Below are 18,703 nucleotides of genomic sequence, written 5' to 3'. Positions count from 1 at the left end.
TTTTTTTATGATTTTCAAAGTTTAACACACGTCTATTGTACAGCAGGGACGAAAGCTGTCAAAAGAACATTAATGTATTCAATAACAAATTGCCAATTAAACAAAACAGAATACAGTAAAGAATACGCGCATACACCCCGCTGTCACTTTACTATTTTATCATTTACGTCGTTTCCTTTTTTACCCACCGTTTACGAGTACGCCGCTGGAAACAGAAAGAAACGCGACCTCACCCCGGAGGGCCCACCAAATTCGTAGAGGGTCAAGCGAGTTCCCAGTTGACTCCCAGACTTTCCATCACTCCCTCCTGGCCATCCCCACCGCCCACTTCGCCTCCCCTGCCCTCCGCGACAGCGCTCCCCCTCCGCCGAAGCTCGCCACCCCGAAGAAATTTCTCCCCATCAGCCCCGCCGTCGGCTTCTTCTCCCCCGTCGCACTAGACCGGCGTGGAGTTGGCACCCGTCTGGGCTCGATTCGGTAGGTTTGCTGGTGACGAACCCTAACCGGCTCGCGTTCTGTTCCTGGTAATCCGAGTGTTCATTTTTCTCCAACGCGTTCAGTTTCTTGCGGGCTCGCGTGGCGGCTGACCTTCCAAGAGTTTCCGGCGGCGTTCGGCTGGGCATTGAGGAACCATGCTCAACGTCAAGTCCGAACCTGCAACTGCAATGGATGCAGTGGGGTGAGTCAATTTTGCCTTTTAATGTCTGAAAGCGGCAATGTTCTTTGTGCACGACGGGGGGGAGCACACCGTTCAGTTTTATGGTTTTCCTCCTATTTTGCTTTTTCCACTTCAGCATGTGGAGTTCTCTAGAGAACACGAAGGATGCCATTTTAGACTTCATGCCTATGCGCTTTATGTTTTGTTCAATTTTGATCCTTCAGAATTCAGATGTACATAAACAATTGTACATAAAACCTATGCTGTGGAAGTTAATTTTTACAATTTTGGCTAGGTAGGAGTAACATGGTGAATGAGGATAGAATACATTGCTGTCAGTTGTAACGAGTGTCTGTCATCCGTTGGATGCCGTTTTATTCATGGCCGGTTATTCCGGCCTACTCTTAGGCTTGTAATTAATATTTGTTCTAACAATATATTGAGATGCAAGCTTTGCATTTTCTCGAGAGAGAAAAGAAAGAGTAACACAGTGAATTGTTTGCCTGACAATAAATTGTAAGCGCAGATTATTTTGAACACAAATGATATAGTTGTGAAGTTGAATCTATCTTCTGAAAAAGGACAGCCTGCATTTTTGCTCACAGATACCATTCTGTAGGTCTGTGCTGGACTTAGTTTCAAGTCACTCAGGATGTTACGCTTTACTATCATTTGAAATGGCATGTCGCTTCTTTTTTGCGAGTGGAAGTGCCATACTACTTCTTTTATGAGAAAAAGTGGCATATAACTTTACTAGACCTAGGGCTAGAATAATAAGGCAAACAATGACAGAATGAAGGAGGCTTTGGTTTTTATGTTTCCGACAGTCATGTACTTTCTTTATATCCTAATTAACCTGAACATGCCACCTCTATTCCATCTAATATTTCCTTTGCCATAAATATTTGAACCTTTTCTATCGGGAATCTTGTACCATTAAAAGTTTGAGATAAACTAAATACACATGGGCTTCGGAAAAGACAAATTGATACTTCCATGTCACCTCAGGACCAAAATGATCATGAATTTTGAACATCTAGATCTTAGCCCATCCTTGACAGAGCACAGTTACTCTTTTGTTACAGACTTTATCTTCTGCTTGTTGTTGCTGTAAGAGATCATGAAACATGGTAGTAAGTTCTTTGCCTACTCATGTGCAGTGAACCGGAAATTGAGGAGCATGAACAGAAGGTAAACAGATACCAAGCTGAACTTGCAGCCCGCATTAAGGCCAAATACTTCTCTAATAAGGCTTCTGACGGAGGTACTTCTTTAGTCTTCAGCTTCATGCATTAAATGGATTCACCTTAATAGATGTGTATAATCACCTAGTATTCTGAACTTTCTAAAACTTGTTTTGATGTCAGATAGGTTGTTATTTTCGTCTGATATTGTAGCAGTTATCATTTGTTCACAATGCATCAAGTTGCTTTCAGAAAAACTGGATGAAATAAGAAAAAGGAATTAAACCTCGTACTTGTATTGTTTAAGTTTTCTTCAGTGTGGGTCAGGACAAATCCTACATATTAGTTGCTATCTGCTCCACAACTAAGTTAAGGGCAGAATTCTATTGCAAATTTTACTCAAGCCTTGTGAGAACAGAGCTCCAAACAATTAAGCACACAACCTCTGCGTCAGGCATCGTATCTTGATAGTAGATCTCGAACTATGATGGTGTTTCTATTTATGTATTTTCCAATGTACGACTTCCAACTATGTAGAGGTAGGGTTGATTTAAGCTCATCTGATTTCGAGTGAGTTACTTGGTTCATATTGTAAATGAAAAAATATAGCCTGTCTTGTTGTTTATCTGCCTGGTAATAGGGAAATAACTTGCGCATTTTCATTCACAAGTCAGCCAGATATCCATAACTGAAAATCTAATGGGAGTACATGATTTTGAAATATCTCTATCTGAAGGTCATATTTTAATTGTTAAATTAGCTAACTTACTACCAGTAATCCTAAGTTTCAACAAGTCAAGAGCTATGGGTCCGTGGCTATGTTTTTTGCCAATGAATGATATCTCCCACATGATATTTTGCATATATGGTATGAACTTTGATTGTAATTATTTATGCACAAGTACATGCTATATTTTATCTTTATGCCTAGTTTGTCAATCTATATTGACAATGACCCACTCAGTTTCAAGGCATGGTACGTGCAATTTGGGGTTGTTGCACCAATTATACTGTAGGGGGTTCCCTTACAGTCTTTCTGTCAAAAAAAATGATCCATTGTTTCTTAATATGGGGCCATGTGACTTAGCCAGCATTGTAGTCATGGTATATGGTTATTTGTAAATTGGCCCTTTTATATAGCAAGTGATTTGATCAACATCTTGAAGCACTATGAATCTATGGTTATGGGAATATACTATTGAAAATTATTAACAATAGTTATGTACTTTATGTTCACATTTTTCTCAGCCATTTCCTTTTTTGACTTTACATATACTTTACTAGTGTCCACTAGCAGACTCCTACTTAAATGAATTCTCAGGGGAAAATAGTATAGAAGTGACTTTATTGAATGGGACACCTCATTACTGAGGTGGTCTTTTAGGTCAATTTGCATGTTTGCCTTTTTTCAGAACTCAGTAGTGATCGCTAGTCTGCAAACTTGTGTAAATGACTGATAATTGTGTTCAAATTTCCTGATTATTACTAATTATATGTTGGTCCTTCTTTTTGCTATTAGACCGTGTCAATGTTCAGTTCCTCATCCTTTTTTTGTTAATAGGAAAAATCTTTGAAGAAGAAACTATTGTTGAAGGCGAAACCATCCATTCAAGCAGGTGCGTTTCCTATGTGCTTTTGTGTAAATATCTCAAATTTGGATATAGCAATCATCTTCATTTTTCGTTCTTAGGTGGCCATGCACAAGCTCGTATGCGAACCCGGCAAATTTTCTCCGAGAGAAGAACAACCATGAAAGGAGGGATTCTCCATCAGCAGCAGATTCCTCTGTGAAGAACGATTCTCCATCTGTGGTAGCTGAAGCCTCGCCAAAAAATAATGCAGGTGTTCCGGCAACAGAAAACAATCTGACACCTGCCAAGAGACAGGTATCCAAGGAGACCTGATGGGATAACAGTAGGCTGGTGGGTCGTTGTATGTTCTCAAGTCCGAAGACGTGCAACAACCCGAAGCATGCAAGTATCATCATGAAATAAAATTCCGTCCAGCAGATGTATGCAGGCGATGCTTGATTCATTTCATCGAACCGGTTTCAGCATCTGTTCGGAACAATTTTTTGTCTTAAGTCTGAAGGTATATGCTACCTGAAGCTTGTTTGTAGGCGATGCTACATTCATTTCATTGAATCTGTTTCAGTATTACCTGTTGCGAAGAATTGTTGTATTCTTGGTATTTTATTTGGTTGCTGAGTATTTGTGGTAAAACATTAACGGATTAACCAGCTGCAACTCTGAGTATCAATATGCACTTTGAATTAAGTATTGTGATATCATACCGTGTTATCCCTCGGGTGGCGTGGGGGAAGAAACCCTAAAACCGCTGCCACCTTCCTTTTACGTCGGGCCAGCTCTAGGGAAGCCGGCGGCATGTTGTTTCCCTGTTGGTCGTTTTCTCCAACTAGCACGATGCATATGGGGAAGCTTCGGTGCGGTGGCCTGAGTTGTGACACCCGATGTCGTGGAGTGGAGGTGCACCTTAGGGCTGCGTCCTTGTTCAGCTCTCGGGTCGAGACCGCGGTGCTGTTGGTTGTGCTCCGACCAGGATGTGTGGAGCTCCATATCTGATGATGGGGTGCTTTTGGGATGTTGTCTCGACGGTAGGTGTGCACTTTCTCGCCGTTAATGTCGGGAGCTTGTGATGGTAAGGTGAGGGTGGTGTCTTCGGTGGTGGGTCCGTTTGGGGCTGACCATTGGTTGTCAGTGTTGGGCATTTGGAGCACACTTGGCATGCATGTACCGTTAGACGAATCAGGCTGGCCACCCTCTCAAGACCGGAGTGACACATGTCATGATTGTGGAGGTCTTGTCCTTCGCGGCACGGCGGTGCTCTTCGGTGAAGTTGCAGCAAAATCGTCGGTCTATGAGCATGGTTGGCGGTGTACGGTGACACCTCTTTTTTTTAGCAAAAACAGTAGGGTAAAAACCCTACAGTAGGTGTACAATGACGCCTCTTTTAATGGTAATAATGATAACACATTGTTGGCAGAATAATGGTATTGGATAGATCCAACTTATGATTACTATGAGATTTAATCGTCACCCTGTTGTTGATATTTTCATATTATAGGTTGACGTATAATCACGTCCTTAGACCATGAGAATATTGTGGACCTTCATACCGAACGGTTACTTTGGGGTTTCCAAACGTTATTCGTAAATGGGTGATCATAACGGTAACTTCTGGGTACATCAGAAAAGTTTGTCACGGGACTCGATAGTACAAGACTGGAATTTGCTTCTCCGAAGATGGAGGGATACTCTTTACGCGCACTCAGTATTACGGTATCCATCACCGTCTGGCTAGACACATTGAGATAGTGATCACGGGCTTACTGGAATAAGTACACGAAAAGAGAACAAACAGATAACAAAGATAACTTGGTATTGTGGTCAAAGAGTTGCTTCACAAAGATACCAACTGAAGTCTCGCCTTGAGTTTTGTAGTGTATTGAAGCAAAGGGAATTGTGTACGGGAACAAAAGCAAAATAAATATCTTCATGTATGTGTGGAAATTTATATGGGTGCCTAGATCCCATTGTTAATTATTGACCGGAAGGTGTTCTGTGCCATATTTGCATATTACCAATTCTGCAGGGTCACATGCTAGTCGTTAGTGATTTGATAGAGTACTTGGAGATCATATGAGAATGAGAGAAAGGCACCAGAAGTGTTCTGAATGTTTTAAAAATGTTTTGGGAGTGTCCCGAAAGGCCTTGGAAGGTCCGGGAATAATTTAGAAGGGCATGTAACTTTCACAAAGGTTCTAGAAAGTCCCAGTGGGACTCCTCCTTGGCTGGTCCAAGAGGCAGTAGCCACATGCGCCACATTGGTCCCAAGGTGGTTTGGCCCCTCCCATCCGGGGGGGGGGGGCACTTGGTGTCGGGGGGAGGGGGTCGTGGGAGGATTTCCCTCCCCTTCGTTTGCCAGCCTTAGGAGGGGGCTGCCCCTCCTCCAAGTCGCACCCATGTCCATCTATAAATAGAGGGGAGGGGCAACCCCCAAAGACACACAAGTCCAAGGTTGCGCCCCCTCCCATTTGTGTGATCTTTCTCTCACGCCGGAAGGCTGCTCCGTCTCTAGTTCTCTACTAGTAGCTCATTGTCCTAGATGATGAAGTGTTGTCGAATCACTGATATGGTACGCTTTGTAGTAGAGGGGCCGTACATTCGATTCTCGATTGGGGAAAATTCTCACGGCTGAGAGGTAATACCTAGTTGTGGGAATCTTCAAATCTTCATCAACATCTACTTCATCTTCGTTGTGTTGTATTGGTGAGACTGATCTATCCATGCATCTTTATAGTGTTCCTGGTTGTGTTTGTACAGACAGTAATTTTCTAAATTTGTACTATGTTCCCCAATGAAATGGTATTTTCCCTTTCTTTTCTTTTGGTTTTTTACCTTTTTTCCGTGCATTGTAAAAAAAAGGTGGGAATACAAGTTGTAGCATGATGCGCACGGTGTGCTCCATGACGCATCACAAGCGTGCCCCGTTGTGCATCACAGGGGGCACATACTGCACTACTTAGGTGCATAGGGGAGTACAAGTTGCACCACCCATGAAGCACAAGTTGCATGCATAGTACACGTTACATTGTGCAGGAGGTACATGTTGGCATGTTGCGTTGAGGAGTACAAGTTGTACTATAACAGGAACACAAGTTGCACTACCCAGGAAGCACAACTTGCAATACATGGGAGTACAATTTGCTGTGGCGTGAAGCACAAGAACATTACAGTGGAAGTGCAAGTTACACTATATAGAAGGCATAAGTTGCAGCACATGGGACTACATTGCTCGTGGGGAGTACCACTTTTTTGCAGCATGAAACACAAGTACGTTACAGTGGGACACAAATTAGTTCTCGATGGGAGCACATAACGTCCAGAAAAGAGTTCATCAAAGCCTGTCAATATGTGATCTAATTTGGGAGGTCTCAACGCAAGGAATGCAACTATGAAAACTGTTTGGAAGCTCGGTTTAAGAGATATTTCATATTAAAATCAGATCTCATAGAAAAATGCACACAACACCCTCCCCATCCTCCCACGGTGAAAAAAATCCAGCAAAACTCTCTCGTAGTGGAAACCAATGCAAATGTTTTACACCACTTGTCGTTATCGGAGTAATTTAGGGGTAACATTTTTTATGGAAACTAAATTTTTTTTACAGTTTTGTTTAGTGAAAGCGAGGTCACCCCCTCCGATTTCATATAAATGAAATCAAGTGGTTCAGGTGACAAGCTACAGACTCCCATGACCATAAAGGAAACCAACCTAATTGCAATCATCTAGATAAGAGGGTCTAGATGTAGCAAAAGGATCAAGCATGAACAACTCCAAGTCTCAAGTCAACACATGCCGGATCCCAGACTCCAAACCACCATGGCTTATACTAAACAAGTATGATAGAAGATAATAAAGCAAACTAAAGCATGAAGAGACATCATCCATTCGGAGCAGCAAGAGGCACCCTAAGAGAGAAGCACCGCTGGTGATCAGCCATCAATCCTCAGAACTCCTGGCCGCAAGGCTTGTGAAGCGCGATACACCTCATTTGCTACTCATTCGACGAGTTTTGCCCCCGGGGACATCTCCCTTTGTTCTTACACCTTTACCTGCAAAATGGACCAACCGGTAATCCATTGACAAATCAATTTTACGACTATCATAGGATCACTAATCAATTTCCTCTCAAATACAATGCCATTTCTACATCTCTACATAGCACATAACATTGTTGGCAAAATTACCCTAGTGCGGTCTTGTTTAACTAATATTGCTCTTTTCATGATGTCTTTCAATCCCATACCTGTTGCGATTAGAAAAATTGTCGTTCAACAGCCTCCTTTGCCAACGTTAACATCTACTCCTTTCTAATTTATTCCTAACAATGGACACACGTAAGCCCAAATATTTCAAAGGAACGGAACCCAACTCACAAGTAAAAAAATCTTGATATAGATCGCATTTTTCAATAGTATCCCCTCCCCCCAAATTAGAGAGAGTTTACCTTTATGAAAAATTATAGTCAAAACCAGGCATTTGATCAAAAGCTTTTTTAAAGTTATGACCAAGTTTTTTTCTTTTGAGCAACACAGTTATGATTGAGTAGATCATTATGCATGCCAACGACTGCACAAGCGACCCAAAGGGCCACAACCTAGCAGGAAACGGCTGCTCCCTTTCTCCCGGCCTTGTTCGACCCGCCCACCTCCGCAAACCACGTAGACAGCCTGCCAGGACTATATGTCGCACGTATTGATTCCTAATAGGAATCACCTACGGGCGACAGTAGCAGGCCGACCCATTTTAGCGTGTGTACCCGTTGCGCACATAAGTTCGCTCGCTTCGGTCGCTGTAGGTCTGGTTTACAACTATTTTTTACTTTCATTTTATTTGTTTATCACCGGTTTTCTTCGGTTTTCCTTTTTTTCATTTCGCTACGGTTTTCTTTGTTTTCTCTTTCTTTTTTCTTTTGTTATACTTTGGTTTATTCCTTGCTTTTATTAATTTTCTTTGGGTTTTTTGTTTAATTATAATGTCTTATTTTTTCCTTAGTACCCAATGTACATTTTTAGAGCGGACGTGAAACATTTTTATGAAACACTTTGGACATTTTTCAAATACATGACGTACATTTTTTAACACTTTTTTAATAGCATTTTTTCCAAATACACGTTGTACATTTCATAAACCTTTTTTAACCTATGAGAACATCTTTTTAACGTTGTACAAACATATTTTTAAGTGTCACAAACATTTTTTTTTGAATCGACGAATTGTTTCTGTAAAATGTCATCTACATTTTTAATGGTATGAAACATTTTTTAAGCACACAATTTGGGTTTTACATTGTATATTTTTTTAAAGTGTCATAAAAACGTTTTTCATAAATTGTGCAAATAAATTTTAAAATGGCACATACACTTTTATAAGCACGTGACATCTTTTCAATGTCACAAACATTTTTTTACACACGCGCCAGGACTATATGTCGCACGTACTGATTCCTAATAGGAATCACCTACGGGCGACAGTAGCAGGCCGACCCATTTTAGCGCGTGTGCTCGCTGCACGCGTATGTTCGCTCACTCCGGTCGCTGTAGGTCTGGTTTACAAAAATTTTTTACTTTCGTTTTATTTGTTTTCCACCAGTTTTCGTCGGTTTTCTTTTTTTCCCTATTGCTATGGTTTTCTTTGTTTCCTCATTGTTTTTTTCTTTCGTTATACTTTGGTTTCTTCTTTGCTTTTATTCGTTTTCTTTGTTTTTTTGTTTCTTTGTCCGTTTTCATAGGTCCCCCCGCCTCCCAAACATGTCTTATTTTTTCCTTAGTACCCGATGTACATTTTTAGAGCACATGTGAAACATTTTTATGAAACACTTTGGATATTTTTCAAATACTTGATGTACATTTTTAAAAAAAAATTGAATATATTTCTTTCCAAATACACGTTGTACATTTTTTAATACAATTTTTTAACCTATGAGAACATTTTTTTTTAACATTTTACAAACAGATTTTTAAATGTCACAAACATTTTTTTGAATCGACGAATTTTTTCTGTAAAATTTCATGTACATTTTTAATGGTATGAAAAAAAATTAATACAATTTTTTTACATTGTATAATTATTTTTGAAAATGTCATAAAAACATTTTTGAACATTTTTCATAAATTTTGTAAACAAAATTTAAATGGCACATACACTTTTGTGCGCACATGACATTTTTTTCAATGTCACAAACATTTATTTACACATGATTAACATTTTTGTATACATGTTTAAAAAAATCAAATGCATGATTAGTATTTTTTTCATATATATATACATTAGGAAAAAAATAAAAAAACGAAAATATGAACGCACCCCCCCACCCCCCAACAGGCGCCGTGCAGGCGACCCTGTGATAGAAATCGCTGCATAGGTGCGCCATAGACAGCCAGCCAACCAGCCGGCCAGAAAACTTACATGTCTACGGCCAACAAGAATACAAGACGAGTGTGGAAACGCGCGTGGAGCAGAGCGCATGCACGGCGAGAAAATTGTCCCATTCGCCGTCGCCTTCGCTGGGTGTTTCCGACCGTACCGCCAACCGGGATCGATCTCTCTCTCCTATATTTTCCTCTAGATAAATCCTTGCACGATCAACAGCCGAGTTTGCCTAAAAAAAAGGCGTTCACGGAATCGCCTTGCGCCGGTGTTTTCGACGTGTGCAGGCCGCAGGCAGACGTAGATACAAAACACTAGAAGCAGCGGCCCCTCTCGTTGGAGGAATTAAACTGATCCCAATCGTGCCAAACCCCTTGTCCTGGCTGGAACCCCTAGCGATGACACGACGACACCCGCAGAGCAGAATATACGTACTCTACGTACCACCCCAAAGATCGACTTGTGTTTTACTCGTAGTACTGTGCTGTGGGTTGCGTGCACCCGTGCGCGTAGCATTGTCCGCTTCGGCGTCACCTGCATGCACTGGTCGCTAGGGCTTTCGTCGTGTGACCGGGGCTGGTAAAAGTTCGTGCTCGCCAGGAGCACCGAATCAATCGACGGAGACGCTTAATCATCTTGCCATTCATTCGTACTCGTGCAGGTGTAGATTCCCGTTCCCGTTCGATGTTTGAACGTCGCCATGCACCCCCATAGTTCTGGGACGTACTGGTTGTGCTTGCGTCCCTGGGATGAGATATCCTGCAGCAGCAGCAGCAGCAGCAGCGGCAGCAATTCATCAGCCGCTGCCGCTGCCACCGCCTCGTGCACCACACATAAATGCAGACAGAGCACAATTCCCATCCATTCCACGCCACAGGATTTCATTTCACCCCGCGGGGCTCAACCCCCTTTTCCAGTTCCAGCCCCGAATACAACAAGAACACGACCGATCCACCCATGGATCGATTTACACACGGCCACGCACGCACGGCGCAGTTAAAGGCTCCAGCTGTGCACTGCACGCACGCACGGGCAGCAGCAGCAGCAGCTTCAGTGGTCATATTGCTCGTGCATGTGGCCTCTGCTGCCCGTCCCGTTGGCGGTCAGGTGATTGATAGCTAGGCCAGCCAGCTAGCTGGACAAACAAACTCGGGCCGGGTGGCTCTCAGGCTCGGGGCTGGCAATGGCATCTCTCATCAATCACATTTGGTAGGCGTCCTGGGACGGCCTGATGCTGAGGTCCTGCGAGTGCGAGTGCGAGGAGCCCATGGACGGGTAAGCCATCTGCGCAACGTGATCGCTGAACGGGCCATTCAATGCGTGGGCCATCTGCGCAATCCAAACAACAAAACCAAACGGAAACATTATCAGCAAGCTTCAACATGTTAGTAATTCATCCACATGTTGTTTATGCATGAAGCTGCCGCGCACGTTAGCTATGTAAGTATGCATGCACGTACTTGTTCAAACTATTCATTTCATACTCCTACTGGCCAGGCCAGGTGAATGAATCTAATAGGCTGCTAGCTGCTAGCCTACAGGCGTAGGTCTCGGTCACACTATGGTCTATCTAGCACATTGGTAGGTAGTGGATCTTTGGGAGCTGTTGACTGCTGACGTACTATGGGGTTTTGGGAGCAAATTAAATTGTTTATCTTAGTGAGCTGTGTCATCTCCTACTAGCTCGTTGCTGGAGTAATTAACCACGTACTGGTATGTATGTCAGTTGTTGAGCTTGGAGATGCTATCATGCTAACCTGGGAATGGGATCCATCTTTTGCTCCTAGTTGCGCTTGCATGATTCTTCTGAACACGTCCGAGTTTGCCATGGCGGCGGCGCCTCCCTGCATCAGCCCCGGCTGCGACAGCTGCAGCTGCGGGTGCATCATCTCCGGGGAGAATCCCATGGACGACGAAGACACCCCAGGGAAGCGAAGAAGCTGTTGTTGGCATGAACATGATTAGTTAGACACTACTTGAAAGCAGGCAACTGGTAGTCCAAGGAAATTCATATAAGCGATGATGCTCTTACATCCTTTGAGAGAAGCCCTTCTATGTTGAGGTCAAGCCTCGGGTTTACTGTCGCCAGCTTCATCGATAAGAACTGCAAATTGCAAAGGGAGCGAGCGTCAAAACTCTGGTGGTTGTTTACCATCACTGACGTACCAGTTACTAGAACACACTACTGATCAGTTATCTGCATCCAGTGATCACTGACATGCTACTTACTAGAGCAAAGTATTCAGTTATCTGTATCAATGTTTCAACAAAAAAAAAGTTATCTGTATCCAGTGATTGTACTTCTTCCCTTACACCTGACACGGAGTATGTTCAAGAGAAGCTAAAATCCTACTAGTATGTATGCTCAGGTTGCCTAGATAGATTCTCAGATGAATTGTTGGCCGTTACCTCAACTTGTCTTTGCAGGGACTGAACATAGTTGATGATCTCGTCGAGCATCACCGCCTTCCCGGTGACCTGAATTCAGTCCAAGACACAGAACATCCTTTACATTTGCTACGAAATACTAGGACTGATGAGAAACACGTAACTTCTTTCGGTGGAAAAAGGGAGTACCTTGCTGCAGCCGGGAACAAGGTCCTGTAGAAGCTTCATCCTCTCACTGATCTTCTCCCTTCTCAGCTGCACAAAGGATAAAAACATCCATGGTTTCAGCACCACTCGTGTGCTCAAATGCATACATACTGCATCCATGCTAATCAAACGAGGAAGCGGTGAGCAAAATCTGTGTACCCTTTCAGCAAGGCTGTGGCTGTTGGTTGCCTGCCCGCGCCGGGCTCGGACATGGATGTAGTCTTCCTTCTCGGAGCTCTCCTTGGCACCCTTCCCCTTGGACTTGCCGCCGGTCGTCGTCCCCGTCGCCGGGCTGCTCTCCTCGCCTTTATCTTTGCTCTGGGCGCTCTCGTTTGCGGAGTCAGCGGCCACGTTGGAAGACTGAACCTGATCGCCTCCGCCCATCGCCTGAATGAAACACGAGACTTGCTTTCTAAGTACTGAACTGAAGCTGGAGACAGTTTAAGCGAGAAGCACACGACGAACAGCAAGCAGTATATACCTCGCTGGGCCTTCTCCTCTTCTTGGAGTCCGACCCTTTGGACGAGCAGTCTCCGCCGGCTGCCTCCGAGCTCGGCACGCCTCCGCTCCCGGCGAGCTCCGGCTCGGCCTTGTCCCCGCCTTCCTTCCTACGATGATCCAAGTACCCCTCCCCGAAAGCGCTGCCCATGTGCTGATCGCCCGCCCCGCCGTAGGCGCCGGCGCCCATCATCCCACCGCCAGCGCCGGGGCCGACGAAGCACGACGATCGCGCGGCGCGCTCGATGAAGCCCGAGTCCACCGGGAAATGGCCACCTAGGCCAGGCGGCGGGAGGAACCCGGGCACCGGCGCCAGGAACCCCGCGCCATGCTGCGAGGCCGCCGACCACATGCCCGACGCGAAGGAGTCCATCATGTGGGGATGCTGGTGCTGGTGCGCCGAGAAGCCGCCGCCGCTGAATTGGCTCTGCCACTCCACGGGGATGCCGCCGCCGGGGCCAGAGGACCCATTGCCCTCCATCCCTTTCTCGCTGCTCTCGTTCATGTCCATGGCTCCTAGCTAGCTGCCTGCTCGCACAACAAGCGTAGCAAATGGATTCCTCCGCTGGCCGAAAGAACCCGAGAGGCAGCCGAGAGGGAAGACGAAGTGCTCTGGTCGGGTAGGGCCGTGTGGGCAATGCGATGGGCAAAAGCTCTTAAGGCAGCGAGGCTATGGACAGAAACGGCAAGAAAAGGAGGGGCGGCCGCTGCAGATTGTGGCGCTAGGGGTTCCGGCGAGAGGCGTAGGAAGAAGATGAGCTAGGAAAAGAGGGAGACGCATAGACCATGCTTACATAGCTAGAGGGAGTGTGGAGGCAAAGGCTTGTGGCATTTGTAGGACTACACTGCTAGTACTACTACTAGTTCTTCTTGACCACCACCACCAGAGGCCCTACTAGTTTTTGTGCATGGTTAACCACAGAGAGAGGAGAGAGATAGAGAGAGAGAGAGAGAGGCAACAAACCGCTTTAGCCCTCTGCTCCTCCTCCTAGTCACAAACTGGCCACCACCGCCATCCACGGCCAGTTTTCTGTTTGTTTAATAAGCTTTATTAAAATGTTTAGGGCACCTTAACCGTCCCCGCTTTATCTTTCCTTTGTTAACAGCCCTTTAATCATGGTGTTTACCTTTGCTTTCCTTTAGTTACAACTCCCTCTGCCTGGGTTACTTACTTGCTTGGCATCGCACCGCACCGCTCATAGCATAGCAGGAGCAGAGGAGGAGCAGGCGTAAAGAGGCATCCCTGACATTGCCAACCCTCGCAGGCATTAGTTTATGCTCGCTTTCTCAAGGTGCCTGCCTGGCTGTAAAACTTGTGCACCCACCCCGCTCATCATTATTTGACTGTTTGCACTTCTTTAATGGGTGGACACGGGCAATTATTTACACGCCCTCCATGATCGCCATCATTAGTTTTTTGCTCAAGGGAAATTGGTGGTCAACATTAGGAGGGGCTGCGTTCGAGGCCTCGCCGTTTTGCCCCCCACGGCAAAGCAACGCCGCTTTCGTCCCATTTCATTTCATTTCATTATTGATTGAGATTTGTTTGGACTTTCGAGCGTAGGAAACTCATACTAGGGAGTAGTAGGAATTATACCGTTTTCTTTTTCTTGCGAAATTCAGAGCTGAAAATGAAACCTTTGTTTGATTGATTAGAGGAGGAGTTGCGGTCTGCCCCAGCTGCTGGAGATGCTTTTTCCCGCAGGGCAGAGTTGAGATTCTCCTAATCTCAATCTTTCTGTGGCTGCAGCAGGATAAAAACAATTCGTTAGCCTCGGGGTTAGCGAAGGCTCGAATCTAGCTTTAGATTAGTTAAAGCCTACTACCCATGCAATACTTTTATTCACTCCAAACACGCTTTTGCCCCCCCTCCCCCTTCCCCCCTCCTTAAGCTTTCAAATCCGGGCTTAAGAAAAGCATCAGCAAGGAAGGAAGCAGCCGTGTCATAAGCCATCTATGCTGATTAACACTGCAAGAAGTGAAGTGCAAGTTATTCCCCTGCAGCTAAGCTAAGCTTACCTCCTCCATTCCTCTTTATCTTTCTACTCAGCGCAGCAGCGTCCCTCCCTCGCTCCATGCCTTTTCCCCTCCTCATCTGCCTAACATTAGTGGAGCCATTAGGAAACTGTTCACCCCAAAGCGGGAAGGAGAAGATAAAAATAAATAAATAAAGCAAAGGCACGTACGTACGTATACGTAGCGAATCTTGAGAGAGAAATGCCGGGCCAAAGACCGGAAAGGATACGACTTCAAACTGCCCAGGGCATGGACCACGAGCTGCTGCTGCTGCTACGTAGATAACAAGCCTCGATAGATAGATAGATTCCGAGACCAGTCCCCTCCCCAGCTTAGCTCTGCCTCCGCTTTTCTTTTCCCCTCCTCATCTTATCTTTGAGAACGAGGAGGAGAAGACCGTGAGCCTCGTATCGTAGAGGGTTTTGGTTTTGTTAGGGTAGCCCCTACACATGGCCTTCGCCGTCCACGACCCGGTGTCCGTCCGCACGCGCTTTGCCAGTCCTGTGCACGGCAGCGCTGGCCGGGCTCGGCACAAGGCATTTACCCGTGCCATGCCATGCCATTGCCACCCCCGTCGTGCGCCGCAGTCATTGAGGAATGGAACTGGACCCGACCGCCCACCAGATTATCTTCTTCTGCATCATTATGCTCGCCAGAAAGGTTGCCGCAGATCTATGTCCCCCTTCCCCAATCATTGCCGCACAAATTCATGTGTTGCAGTACCATCCGTCCATCCATCCATCCATCCGTGCTCTCTCGCGCCAATGCGAATGCGCCTGCATCGCATCGCATCACGGACGGATAGCGCGCGAGGGCAGCCTATCCACGGACGACGCGGAAGAGCTTGCTGTCAAGGATGAGCTGAAAATGAGAGCAGCGTTTTTTTGTCAAGAGAAATAATTTAGAGCAAATAGGCAGTACTGATGTGATGAGAGTGACTACATACATGAGTTTAGGTCCTACATGTTGGCAGCAGGACAATCCATCCATTCGTCTGGTGTGAGTGAGAGCAGAGGATTGATTCCTGCAAACAAAAGAAGCTCCAACAAATAGCAGCCAAAGAGCTGTAAGTAAACAAATGGAATAATGCCTGCGCGAGATTAGCTGGCAATCGTCTCTTTAGCGGGTAAGTCTAAAGCTAAAATACACACCCCCTGCTAGAATGGGGTAAGAGTTTCGACATCGGATTCGTTCATCTCTCAGAATCTGCTCCCTGTATTTACTGTCCTGCTTAGCAAGTTCTGAACGGATGTCTTTTTTTCTTCCCAGGAAAAAAATAATCACAACTTCGCCTTTTAAAATTTGAACATCATCAGAACAGCACACAGCAAATGATTTAGGTTTTTTATTAAGAGAAATTATCTAATATCCAGAACAAATATAAAGAGTTTTGATTTGAACATGCTAAGCTTCCTCAAAGTATAAAAAGAACACACCAAACAATCCACCATGCCTATCATAGTTTGTACTACATGCTACAAAAGTTTGTGCAAACACTTGCTATAAAGGGATTTGATTCAAACATGCTAAGCTTCCTCAAAGTAAAAGAAAAAAGAAAACGACCAAACAATCCACCATACCTATCATAGTTTGTACTACATGCTACAAAAGTTTGTGCAAACACTTACTACCAAGATGTATCGAGAAGCAAAGAGCACAAAAGCAGTCTTAACGGGATCATTACCAAGGATGAATGATTTGAGTTGAACATGGATGATTCGATTACAGGGCAAGTTGGCCCATAGTATCTCCACATTGTGAGTACACCTCTGTGTTAATTCAGCATTTGTTCCCATGTGCTAGGGTACAGGATCTCTAATTGTGCTTAGGAAAGCGTATGTTACACCTTTCTGTAAACCATAAACAAAGCACAGTCCATGGCAAAGCCAGCTCCACGCGAGATGCAAGTGAGTATATTTTTGGTAAAGGTCGATGTTAGGTGAAACCTTCCTCGTGGGCTATGATTCATACAAAGCGGTAAATATTACCGATTATTCTAAACCCTAATTATGCATTATGGCGTACGCTAATGGTCTTATTATACTCTAGAGCAGTGATTAGAGCTACAAACTAGGGCATAGGGTGCAAAATACAAAATGCATATCTGGGGAACACTAAAGAACTTCCCCCAAGAGGAAAATAAACTAATAGTGTTGATAAGGGCAGCAGGCTGTTTATTAAGGCCAACCTGTTAATGATTGGCGTGGAGCTAGGGCATTCTACACTATCATATAACATTATGTGCGTGTGCGTATGTGCATGCATGCGTGTGTATGTTGCCTTGTGTGAAGAGAGAGAAGAAAATCAATTTGTAATCATAATGTACCACATCTGGTCGCTTACTAATGCCGTGTAGAACTTTCTGGTGCCTAAGGGAACATATAATAGTCTAACAATAGTTATTTCTAATACCCCTCAACATAATCTTGGATGAATGCAAAACACACCACTCAATGGTAGAGAAAATGTTATCTATAAATTGTCAAAATAATGGCTCAAACACTCCACAGCAAAGTGGTCGCTTGCATGAAAGACAGCTTTGGTTTGTCTTTGGAGTTCTCCCCCCTTTACCTCACCCAAAATCAGATGCAGCAAAGCTTTGAGATAACCAGCGTCACACTATTGGAGATTCCCGTTCGATTAGCAATCAACTAACCATTCGAAATGTTTACAAATGTTAGAACGTCCTGTTTTACATGGGACAAGGTTGATTAGATTAACTGTTGTCCAGTCTCTCTAAGTCTGGTGCTTTCTATAAAGCAATGGCAAACATCATATGATGTGAAGAGTGAAGATGTATGATGCTTTACATCCTTCCTCTTTATCATGAAAATGTCCTTGCAAAATATCACATGCAGATGCAAATATTAATATAATTGCACAGATAAGAGTAAACATTCAATTTTGACATCTAAGAGTTAAACTTTAAGATTACTGGCTTTGATGCAATCATGCAAAGTTTCGCTAGCAAAGAAAACTACACCTTCAAGAATGTGATACTTACACCTAGGAAGCCTTCCCGTCAGACAGCACCCATGCTATAATGCCAAATAGGCATGCGTTTGCATCATCCACTGTCCTTTCATTCAAAAGCAAAGCTCCTACATCCACCAGACCACCAGGTAGTAATAACAAGAGCACGGTGGAAGTGATTACTTATATCCAATAGTGTTGATCTTTGTCCTTGTTACCAATCTCACTCTTTAGATGGTTCATAAATTCAATAATTACTATCACTTGTGCAGAACGCTTCATGTCTCTTCTGAAATCAACAACAGGTAGCAAGGGAGATAATAATACTATCATAAAAGTGGTAGTGGGTAACTGCTATCCCAGGAGTTAAAAACTTTAGTACATGAGTTTCTGATGCCCTCAAGGGCAGTTACCGAAGAACACAACAGCAAGTTAAATCCATCAACCTCAGCCTTCGCCAAAGAATGTGCAATCAAATGGCTTATGGAAAATCTGCAAATATATATGTACCTACAAGGCTACTACAATGTAGACTATCTATCATGTGCAGAAAAAATATAACATAAAGGCTAATACTTGGTGTGAGATGAAAAAAAAACGGACAAGGTCTCAGTTCACATGCCAAAACTAAAAGCAGAAGGCCTAGTTGGTCCTGTGGCTTACGCTTTTCTCATTCAAATGTGAGTTTATGTGAAGCAGTCATCCTCAACTGTATGATGACAGTAATGACATTTGGAAAACAGCATTAAGTATGTAACAGGTAATTGATGATTTCTAGTCCCTACCATTTGAAAGGATGTATAATTATCGGAATTTAATGGCACTTT

At 44.2% G+C, this 18,703-nt stretch overlaps 2 protein-coding genes across 3 annotated transcripts; one reads left to right on the top strand and one right to left on the bottom strand.

Annotated features, from left to right (window-relative positions):
• The first annotated feature begins 270 nt into the window (after positions 1-270).
• Positions 271-4,088, top strand: LOC109735216 (uncharacterized). The gene is made up of 5 exons (XM_020294421.4): positions 271-477; positions 561-679; positions 1,819-1,922; positions 3,404-3,458; positions 3,533-4,088. Exons 2-5 carry the CDS (start codon positions 633-635, stop codon positions 3,744-3,746), a joined length of 420 nt encoding a protein of 139 aa, XP_020150010.1. The 5' UTR covers positions 271-477; positions 561-632; the 3' UTR covers positions 3,747-4,088.
• Positions 4,089-10,654: 6,566 nt separating this feature from the next.
• LOC109735215 (transcription factor bHLH76) lies at positions 10,655-18,553 on the bottom strand. 2 transcript variants are annotated; one of them, XM_073500428.1, is made up of 10 exons: positions 15,850-18,553; positions 15,078-15,764; positions 14,907-14,982; positions 12,871-14,631; positions 12,549-12,776; positions 12,372-12,437; positions 12,204-12,272; positions 11,827-11,898; positions 11,552-11,734; positions 10,655-11,123 (listed from the first exon to the last, which is right to left on the bottom strand). In XM_073500428.1, the coding sequence occupies exons 4-10, from the start codon at positions 13,396-13,398 to the stop codon at positions 10,995-10,997; spliced, it is 1,275 nt and encodes a 424-aa protein (XP_073356529.1). In that variant the 5' UTR covers positions 13,399-14,631; positions 14,907-14,982; positions 15,078-15,764; positions 15,850-18,553; the 3' UTR covers positions 10,655-10,994. The 2 variants fall into 2 exon arrangements, with proteins under 2 accessions (XP_073356529.1, XP_020150009.1); XM_020294420.4 differs by having other exon boundaries at positions 15,074-15,764; positions 15,850-16,061.
• Between the last annotated feature and the right edge of the window lie 150 nt (positions 18,554-18,703).

The sequence above is a fragment of the Aegilops tauschii genome, chromosome 5, assembly GCF_002575655.3.
Source record: "Aegilops tauschii subsp. strangulata cultivar AL8/78 chromosome 5, Aet v6.0, whole genome shotgun sequence".
Lineage (NCBI taxonomy): Eukaryota > Viridiplantae > Streptophyta > Magnoliopsida > Poales > Poaceae > Aegilops > Aegilops tauschii.
The sequence above is the reverse complement of the archived record's forward strand: the minus strand, read 5'-3'. Positions and strand labels throughout refer to the sequence as shown.